This window comes from Scyliorhinus torazame, chromosome 2, assembly GCF_047496885.1.
Source record: "Scyliorhinus torazame isolate Kashiwa2021f chromosome 2, sScyTor2.1, whole genome shotgun sequence".
In the NCBI taxonomy this organism is placed as follows: domain Eukaryota; kingdom Metazoa; phylum Chordata; class Chondrichthyes; order Carcharhiniformes; family Scyliorhinidae; genus Scyliorhinus; species Scyliorhinus torazame.
This window is the reverse complement of record NC_092708.1, coordinates 91,537,653-91,548,241: the sequence shown is the minus strand read 5'-3', so window position 1 is coordinate 91,548,241 and position 10,589 is coordinate 91,537,653. Positions and strand designations below refer to the sequence as shown.

The 10,589-nt window shown below is 42.6% G+C and overlaps 1 protein-coding gene across 5 annotated transcripts in view; it reads right to left on the bottom strand.

Annotated features, from left to right (window-relative positions):
• Positions 1 to 4,323: 4,323 nt before the first annotated feature.
• grb14 (growth factor receptor-bound protein 14) overlaps positions 4,324 to 10,589 on the bottom strand; it is a 364,132-nt gene continuing 357,866 nt past the window's right edge. For all 5 annotated transcript variants that reach the window (XM_072474138.1, XM_072474117.1, XM_072474127.1 and 2 more), the window contains 2 exons: positions 9,879 to 9,972; positions 4,324 to 5,519 (listed from right to left, as the gene is read on the bottom strand). In XM_072474138.1, coding sequence (XP_072330239.1) covers positions 5,373 to 5,519; positions 9,879 to 9,972 — 241 coding nt within the window. In that variant the 3' untranslated portion in view covers positions 4,324 to 5,372. The remainder of the gene's footprint in view (positions 5,520 to 9,878; positions 9,973 to 10,589) is intronic.

The window sequence follows — 10,589 nt, the reverse complement described above, 5'->3', positions numbered from 1 at the left end:
GTTCAGATTATATTCATTTTAAGTGAGAGGGGACCGTACAATAAAATTCTAACAGAATTGGACAGGGTAAATTCAGAAAGAATGTTTGAGGATGAGGTAAACCTTTTCGATAGGAGCAGAGGATAAAGTTCTTCATTTAGAATGCTGAACCTGTGGAATTCACTACCACAGAAAGTAGTTGATGCCAAAATGTGAGATTTCAAGGAGGAATTAGATATAACTCTTGGGGATAATTAATCAAGGGATTTGGGGAAGGGGGAAGAGGCGGGATCAGGGTATTGAATTTGATGATCAGTCATGATCATAATGAATCGCAGAGCAGGCTCGATGGGCCTCCTCCTGCTTCTATTTCTATGAATGTTTCTATGTAAATGGAGGCAAAAATGTTAACCGAGTTCAGCCATTAAATTTGGTCAGACCTGAAGGAAGCCCATTATTCCTGGTTCGCCAAGATCACCCATCCACTCATCACTCAGCAGCAAGGCTGGAGGGCATCCCTGTTTTTATTTTAACTGGAATAAGGTCCTATAGCACTGAGGTGGACCTTTCAAACAGCCTGGCTCCTTACTCAGCAGCCCCTGTGGCTGCCTCCAAACTTTGACCCAAGGCAGCCTGCATCTCCACCATGTGCATGCACAAACAAATGGAAATCCTATCCTTGTGGTCACTCTTTCCCCAATGTGGATGGGTAGAGCTGGGAATTTTCCTCACAACCCACCATGAGGATGAAAATCTAACCTATGTATTTGAATGGAGTTGAGGAACAAAAGTATGTAGGTGTACAGATACACAAGTCCCTAAAGTAACAATGCAGATTGTCAATCTTGATTCAGCTGGCGGCACTCTTGCCTCTAAATCTTAGCTTTCTGGGTTCAAATCCCACTTCAAGACTCAAATCAAGGTTGACACTCTGGTGCAGAACTGAGGGAGTGCTGTATTATTTGATGTGCCTTTATTTAGATGGGACATTATTTTTAGTTGGGGACCTTGGGGTTGGGTGAGGTAGGAGTCAGCACAAAGTGGGGTAAAAACTTCCTCCAATGAGCACAGATAACCACACCAAAGGAGGGAACTATCCTGTTCCTTCTCCCTTTTCGCCTCAATTGCAAAAATAGCAGGGGCCTCCTTCATTCTGCCTTCCCAAACCACAGATTTTTGTGGTTGAGGTGGAGACAGGTCCTTAACTGTCCTTTAATTGGCCTCAATAGGCCTAAGGTCAGATGGGCTTGCTGACACCTTACCTGCTTACAGTAATGTGGGCAGTATCTTGGAGGGGTACGCAGGAAGAGGGTGGCTAGCCATCCATTTTAATTTACATGCCCCCCCCCCTTCAAATATACAACCAAATGGGTGCAAAATCCCCTATTATGTTAAATTTGAACTTTTGTTAGACATATATAAAAAGGGAAGCAGTGGAAAAAAGATTTGCTGGAATGGTTCTTTAGAAACATCTTAATCACTGTGCCCAATACTTTAGATGGTACCACGCTGATGCAAAGTTAACATTACTGGGTTGTATCTTTGCTCCAAAATGTATTGCAAGTTCTGATATGGTTACTTGGCAATTATTGTCCATATATGGATTTCTAGAGACATTTCATTATGTTTCACAACAGGATTGTTGGCAAAAATAAAAGCACAAGGAATTGGAGGTAATCTTGTGGCATTCGTTAGTAATTGGTTGGGAAGTAGGAAAGGCAGAAAACAGGGAGAAAGGGAACATTCTCAGATTGGCAGCTTGTGACAAGTAGCGTGCCTCAGGGCCATCACCTACCTAACTTCACACTGTTCTACACATTTACAAGATCCCACTGATTGCTTTTACAATCTCTACCTATTACATCGAACTCCAATCCCTCTTGATGACAAGGCAGCTGATGCAAACATTCAAAGCCACATAGGTAGGGCAGAGTGTTCCATTTTCTGCCCAGAGTGTTGGCTGAGACGAGAAAACCAGCAAGCAACCAGCTTTTCTGTCCAGTTAATCTAGCAGCCTGTGCAGAAATGATCTGGAGGTATCCCAGGCAGTCATGCTGGCAGGGCCAGAAAAAACAGTGCCAGAGACAATGCTAGAGAGATATGCCAGGAGGCAATGCCAGGGAACTGCCCAGGCATATCCCTCCAGGGGTTATACCTACCTGTGCGCCCCCAGCAGGTTTGCCTGGTAGATGTAAACCTTGAGACCTGATGTCATGTCAGCAAAGGAGTTATTCCAAATGTGGAGGCAGGAAAGCCCACTAAATATTTTGAAATGGTAGGTTTTCAACCTTCCTGGGTGGGAAGCTTATTACGTCACTGGCAAGAGGATGGGGAGAAATGGAAAACAAGATATCACTGGAGAGATTCTGGTTTTCTAATTCTTGTGATATTTTGCGCCCACATCGCTTCTTTCACATGATCGCTTCACTCACTGAGCCATGTTAATGAAAGTGTGTCTTCTGGCCTTGAAGGTGCAAGTCCAGAGACAAGAGGAGAAAATAAGACAGCTAGAATGAGAAAAATCAGTTACAAAGGAAAGCCTATGATAGAGAAGCCATAGTAAACCAGTTGATGAGCGAGCTCCAGGAGGAACGGGAAAAGATCTGTGTAATGCCAAAAAGCCCAAGTGCATGGAGCTATTGCACCAGAGTTAATGGAGAGTTAGCAAAAATATGAGAAGTAAAAGGAGGAGTGTAGGTGGAATGTGGGAATAATGAAGAAGGCAGAAGATGATGAAGCTGCCTGGTATTCAGCCATTCTGTTCTGAATTTCAAGATTCCATTAACTTTCCCATAACAGACATTAGACTAATAGTTCTATAATGTCCTGACTTCTCTTCTCCATCTATTTTTTTTTTTTTTTAAGTGATATTGGCAATTTTCTAACACATAGGGATAACTTCCAAAGATCAAGCAAAAGCACTTCCTTATCCTGCATTGCCCTGGGATGGACGATCTCGGAGACTCGGTTTTCAGGTTCCAGATTGAAGTTGTTTTCCATGGCCTTTCACATGCTGCTACTTCTTTCCAAAATGTGTAATTCGTGTGTTGGGATTGGAGATAAGAAAAAAGGGAACAATAAAGATTCAATTCATAGTAGCGTTTGCTGCAGAAAAAAGCCCCACATTTGTACTCTGGAAACATTCAGAGGTCAGTTTTTTGCCCGCTGTCCACCTTGTGAAGAAGAGACTGCAAAATGTTGTTTGGAGGAAAGTAGATGGCTCTTTCATTTCCCTACTTCACCATGTTAAAGGATATTTCTGGGTTAAGTTTTTGGGCCATCAGGAATCCAGAATATTCATCGTGTAGAAAAGGACAACAAAACTGTTTGTTTTAACAGAACATAGGATAGTCCGCAACTGGCTCACCCATCATTTCTCTTGCAGCCTAATCTGTAGAAGGACATTTTGCAAAGTTTATACAACAGAAAACTCACAGCTGTCAGTGATTGTTTAAAAAAAACTCTGCTCAAATGCTTTAATTGGCAGGCCAGCTGCTGTAACATCTGTTTCAGCAGTTTCAATAGAAGTTTTTGCTTATATTTCCCCAACAGCTCTTCATTATGAATGCTTAGATGAGTTTCACACGCTATAATCATCTCAGCAGAGTATTCAAAGTCCACAGTTTGATTAAAAGTTTAATAGGCTATTAAAGGATTAGGGGTATGAATAGAAGTTTGCTTTAACCGAGATTTAAAACCTTTGCTGTTTTGTAAATGGGAGTTTTTTTCACCATCACGCTTGTGTGGTGAGAGCTGTATTAGATTTTTAGATGTTTGTTTTCGTTCAAATCCACATGGGTCCCAAATCCACATGGGTCCAGAGGTATACCCATGAGGTATAGGTGTCGGCATGTGTTAGTATTAAGTTGCCATGGGAGGATGAGGGGTCCACTGGTTGGCCTAACCAACTTACCTTGGTACTCGCCCACCATCATGGCCTCCGACTCTCGGCTTCTGGGATCAGCAGGCACACCTCCATACAACACCACCCCATCCACCCTCTTCCCCCCTCTCCTCCACCCCCAAGAACAAAATCGGCACTTTTGCTGGGGCAGGTCTGGCAAGTCATTTCACAACAAAGCTATTTGCCTCCATAGCCAAATTTTAGCCAAAGGTGCCTGAATATCTTCAGTTAAGATAAAATAATGCCCTCATATTACATGTTAAAATTATTTTACAAGAAACAAAATGAATACTTCAGCTGCAAAAACATTGGCACATTCTATGGAAAGAAAATTTTAGATTTATACTTGGATAATAAATTATTTCATTATTACAATGCAAGTATTTTTAAACTGAATTTCAAGAACATGAGCAGAACACAATGTTTAATCCATGGAAATATTTAGGAATACAGTAAATTTTATTTCACATTTTTAAAAAAGCCAGGACAGGTACTGCTTGTCAGAATAAAAAGCTTCATTTTAATTTTAATACCTATTAAAGCCATCATTGACGGGTTGACTATATTGATGTAGTGATCAATATGCTACATTGGTCGTAATATGGATTCATACCAAAATAATTTCTTTTGGAGCCAATCCATTCTGACGATAAATCAAGATTAGAATGACAGATCTAGAAGGACATATCAAGTAATGATTTGGTAACAGTGAAGAATGTCAGTTTCATTGCTATAATACATTTTAGATTAATGCATTTTGTACTAACAATTACATATTGAAATATAAAATCACAATTTATGTGATCATTTGTAGCATTTGAGAAAATAAAGATATCATACATTAAGTGAATTCAAAATATTTTAACAATGTTTGATACTTAAAAATTACATTGTGCAAAGCGATGCTGGATGTACTAACACATTGCAATCATGTTCCTTCACACAATATCCACCGATTGAATGCACAGTTCTCAACTTGCAGAAAAATGTGCTCGTCTGAGTCTGCACATTTGCTCAACTTCTCTTCAAAAGTGTGAAACAGGTTGTTTTGCTATTAGTTTTAAAGTCCATTTTTATCATTTGAAGAGTCAATCTCTTGGCAAACATTGCGCTTTTAGTACTCATGGCATGCAATGTACATAATACCACTTCAATGTCTCATTTAAAAATCAGTTGTTCAGCAGAGACCATTTTCTTGTGAATCTCTCCCTTGTACAGTGTAGCTTTCAGTAATGAAATATTGACTTTGTTCCGGTAACTCTGCCATTAAGAGATGTGCATAATCAAACAGTGATTCCACACGTGTGAATTGGATATAATCAGGCAACGGGTACGGTCTTGTATGAACGTTACCGTTCAATGCCACTCAGTCTTGGTCCGAGGCACAACGTACATTAGCAAATAAGTTTGCAGAATTCTGGTGTGTCACTCCCGAGCACGCACTGTATTTATTGTTCCCAAGTTCCAGATGGGCTGATGGTTTCCGAGATTAAAGTGTAATTCGAGCACAGTGGTGTTTCAGTTTGCAGGGCAGCACACCCTTGTTGAGTTGGTAAAACTCCACAAGCTGGATAAGGTCAGTAAATTTGGTGTGACCGTCATCCAGGGAATAATATAATTCTCCATCTTCTTCTAGCTGCATTGATTACATAGCAGTTTATGAAATAGTTCCAATGCAGTTGTGTGCATACAACAGCTTCTGTATAATTACTCAACCTTGTTATTTTGTATCCTTTCATAATTGTAATTCTGCAGTAACTTCAATGAAACAATCAGTAGCTTTTTTTTGGCATAAATTGCAACATTATGCACATAAACAACTTATTTGCAAATTATATACATTTCTCATCACTTCCAAAGCCCACAATTATGCCATTTCAACTACATCAGGCAATGGCACTGACCATCTTTCATTAATTTTGGAGTCATATGCAAATGCACCGCTGAAAACATATTGGCTGTAACTTCCCCGAAGTGGCAGTCAGCAGCGGATTGCCAGTCTGTACGGAATCACCTGCACTTAAATTTTAAAGTGCCCACCTTACCCGACTCTCCTGTCTCAGGCTGGATGAGGCTCAGGCAGTGAAGTGCGTCCCTAGCACCAGCAGTGTAAAAGGAGCAAAGTGAAGGAGAACATGCCCCCTTTTTACAGCACTGTCATGATATTCAAACACACACATCATGATAGACACACCAACAGACAAATCAGAACACACAACACCACAACCAATCACAGACAAGGACAGGGACAGTATAAAAGGACAAACACGACACCTGGTGGCCAGTAGAGCTGGAGACCAAGACAAGGACAGGACCTGTTACACTACACACTCAGGGAGACACCACGTGCAGAGTATCCAGACCGAATTGTATATAGCAGTTGAAATAAAATAGAGTTGTACCAAATACAACTGTGTTGGTTCATCTGTGCATTAGAGCACCCAACACCACAAGCACTAAATGCCATAACGCAGGTGAGGCGAGTTTAAAGATCCCTTTGAAAGGGAGAAGGTAAATTTCTAAGGTAAGTGAATGGGATGGGAGGGGGGGTTGGGGCGCGGCAGCCTACGTAGGGCCGGGCTCGGCAATGTCCAGAGGTATGGAGGGAATCACGGCTGTGGGGAATCACGTGGGAGTTGGAGAGATGGATTCGGAAAGGTATGCAAAACATTTATAAAACATTGGTTTGGCCCAGTCACCAAGTCTGGTGTCATACCTTACGAAGGATATCATGGTCTTTGGGAGAGTGCAGAGAAGGATGACTAGAATGGTAACTGTGATGAATGACTTCAGTTACATGGGGAGATTTTGTACATGGGGAGATTTTTTCCCTTGGAGCAGAGACTGTTAAGGGGAGGTTTGACCAACTTATTGAAAACGCTGAAGGGTTTTCACACAGTAAATTGTCATTTCGAATGTCAGAAGAGTCTGTAACCAGAAGAGACTGATTGAAGATAAACTGGCAAACTAGAGTTGACAAGGAAAACCTTTTTTTCTGCACAGTAAAATATGATCCGAAATGTACCATCAGATTCAATAGTAGCTTTCAAAAGGGAATTTGATAAATAAATACTTGAAGAGGAAATATTTACAGACCTATAAGGAGCAGGGGTGTGGAACTAATTAGGTAGCTCTTTCAAAATAGCCAGCATAGACACCAGGGGCGGGATTCTCCGACCCCCCGCCGGGACGGTGAATCGCCGGGGGCTGGCGTGAATCCCGACCCGCCAGTTGCCGAATTCTCCGGCACCGGATATTCGCCGGGGGTGGGAATCGCACCCCCCCCGCGATTCTCCAGCCCGCGATGGGCCGAAGTCTCGCTGCTGGAATGCCTGTCCCACCGGCGAGAATCAAACCATCTCTCTTACCGGCGGGACAAGGCGGCGCGGGTGGGCTCCGGGGTCCTGGGGGGGGGAGCGGGGCGATCTGGCCCTGGGGGGTGCCCCCACGGTGGCCTGTCCCGCGATCGGGGCTCACCGATCCGCGGGTGGGCCTGTGCCGTGGGGGCACTCTTTTCCTTCCGCCTTCACCATGGTCTTCACTATGGCGGAAGCGGAAGAGACCCCCTCCACTGCGCATGCACGTGGATGCCGTGAGCGGCGGCTGACACTCCCGCGCATGCGCCGCACGGCAAAGTCATTTCCGCACCAGCTGGCGGGGCACCAAAGGCCTTTCCCGCCAGCTGGCGGGGCGGAAATCAGTCCGGCGCGGACCTAGCCCCTCAAGGTGAGGGCTCGGCCCCTCAAGGTGCGGAAGGCACCTTTGGGGCGGTGCGATGCCGGACTGATTTGCGCCGTTTTTGGCGCCGGTCGGCGGACATCGCGCCGATTGCGGAGAATTACACAACCCACTTCTGTGCGGTTTCATTCTTGCATATGTGGTCCCAGGCCGTGGTCGTGGCAAATCTTTTTCCATAGTAACAATAACTGAAAAGCATCATGTGGAAATTTAGCTCCAATGATTAAAGTAGAAATATTCTACCATAGGAAAACAGATTTTGAGGAACAATGGATTTGGATGTACAGTGCAACAACGGGAGTAAATTAGGAAAGAAGGGTGGATCTGGTTAAGAAATGCTACACACATCATACAGATACTCAACGAGGTAAAATGGTGAACAGCGGGCAGGGGGTGGGAAAATAGTTGTAGAAATTGCAGATCATGAGTGGAAATTATAAGCTACCAGCAGCTAGGTGGATTGGGATGAATGCAAGAATAAATTAAGTTTTAATAAATATATGCAGGTAAAATTAAAAACAGTGCTGTCATTGAAAGATTCCAAAAGGTGATTGTATCAATTGACCTATACAAAATAAATTATTTTCAGTATTCACAGAGTAGATCATATGGAACCTCCCATCAGAAAGTTGAATTTATGGTCTGGGTGTAGGGAAGAAAATAGTTAAATAAGTAGAAATTCAAGATATGGAGCTCACTGGGAGCAAAAGAAAGGCAAGGCACCAGACTCAGATGAACATCATACAAGGTTACTTAAATTAGCTAGCAATACTACTAAGAGGAGGCAGTGGTGCAGTGATCATGCCACTGGACTAATGGCCTAGGCCAATGCCCTGGAGGTATGGGTTCAAATCCCACTGGTTTAAAATGGCAGTTGGTGGAACTCATATTTAATTAATAAAATCTGGAATTGAAAGTTTCCGTAATGCTGACAATGAACAAACCTATCTGGTTCACTCGTGCTCTTTTGAGAAGGACATTTTCCATTCTTCCCCAGTCTGGCCTACATGTATGACTCCAGATAGGCAGATGCAGCCAGCCAGCCTGAAGTCCATTGACTTTGGCATGTGGGGCCATAAAATGCTGGCCTTTTAGGAGTTTAAACTTCAGCATGGAGATTAGCTTTCAATTCCAGATTGTATTAGTTAAACTGAATGGGTTGGGAAGATAGGTGACAAATGACATTTACTATGAACAAATATAAGGTAATGGGATGAGACAAGAAAAATAAAGAGTGAATATAAAACTAAATGATTCTCTGCTACAGGTACAACAAAGGAGGGGGATGAAAAGGCATTGGTGGATAATTGAATGAAAAATACAGTGCTCTCAGTAAAACTTACTGGATACGGAGGTTAAAAGACAAATTCCAAGATTTGACTACATTCTGATTTTGGCTTGCTGTACTAGAAGGGTAACCAATATAGAGACCAGTCAGTAAAGAATAACCAAACTGGTACCTAATTTAGAACATCTAGCCCATGAGGAGAGATGGAATAGCCTTGGTTTGTTTACTTTGGAAAAAAGATATCAAGCAAAAAATTGAGAAAGAACCAGGATCGCTGAGAGAGTTGGTATTTGAAAATTTGACACTGGTCAGGTGAAGGAGAATTTTTTTTTGTTCTCTACTTATGTGACTTAGATCCGTTGTTGTATTTGGCAACTGTCACGAATGCAAAGCTTCCGTATTAATACAAATATTAGTTGTATTTTGTTTACTTAAATTTGGAGATGCCATACAGAGTAATTTACACCCAACACTGGCGCAATTCCTTAGAGATTAGCACACATTTTCGTCAAAGCTGTATCCATTATTATTTCTATCAACTACTGAACAACTGAAGATGCTTGGGTCACAAAATACTGAAGGCAGAAGATGCAGTTTCATAGAATTTACTGTGCAGGAGGAGGCCATTCGGCCCATCGAGTCTGCACCGGCTCTTGGAAAGAGCACCCTACCCAAGCCCACACCTCCACTCTATCCCCTTAACCCAGTAACCGCACCCAACACTAAGGGCAATTTTGGACACTAAGGGCAATTTAGCATGGCCAATCCACCCATTGCAGAATTAATTTTGAAAACCATAAGTTGAAGAGATTGAAGTTTTTTTTTTCTCTTTCAAAGTAATCACATTATTCAAAACAGCACTTTTAAAAGTGACAAGTTTTAGTATATTGCAATCATATATTATCAAACACGCACCCACAATCAATAAGTGAAAATAATTACCATTGAAGCTTTAATCTAACTACTTACCGGAACAATCTGAAAATGTCTGATCTTCTGACAATGGCACAGTGACAAAACAAAACTTTTCAGATTACTCCAACTGTCCCGCAGTAAGAACATCCTAAATGGGATGAAAAGGAAAATAGATCTATATACATACACAGACACATACACACGCACTAGGTTTTACACATTATTGTTTAACAGGTACTACTGAAGGCTCTGCTTTTTCCACCAACTCCAGTCCCCCACTAGTTGCTTGATCTAAATCAGTGTGTGCAAAGCCTTGGCACTTCACTCAATCCAGTGCCAACGGTTAACCGAGCATCCTATTTTTCACCAAAACAACTTGCCTTGATATTTTTCCCCCCAAACTTCTACTCATCCCAACCGGTGTTGAACACTAATCCCGATCTCTTGGCTGCCGAAATTGTCCAACCTTCCCGCCAGTAGGATTTACTGGCAGCGTCCCGCTGGAATTGGGACAGGACACGGCCAGTAGATCCCGGGAGAGACCTCTCCCGGGATTCCCGACGGCTATTACATCTCATGAAATCTAACCATAATGTGCTGGACCCAGCCTCGCATGGTTGTGTTTAAAAACCCAATCGGCCTTACTGAGGAGACCCCAGCCAAGCGCCGATTAGTACTGTTCCCCACAAACAGGAACCTGGTATACTGGCAATTTCATTCGGGGGTGGACATCACCCAGGCGATTGGAGGCCCCCAGATCATCAG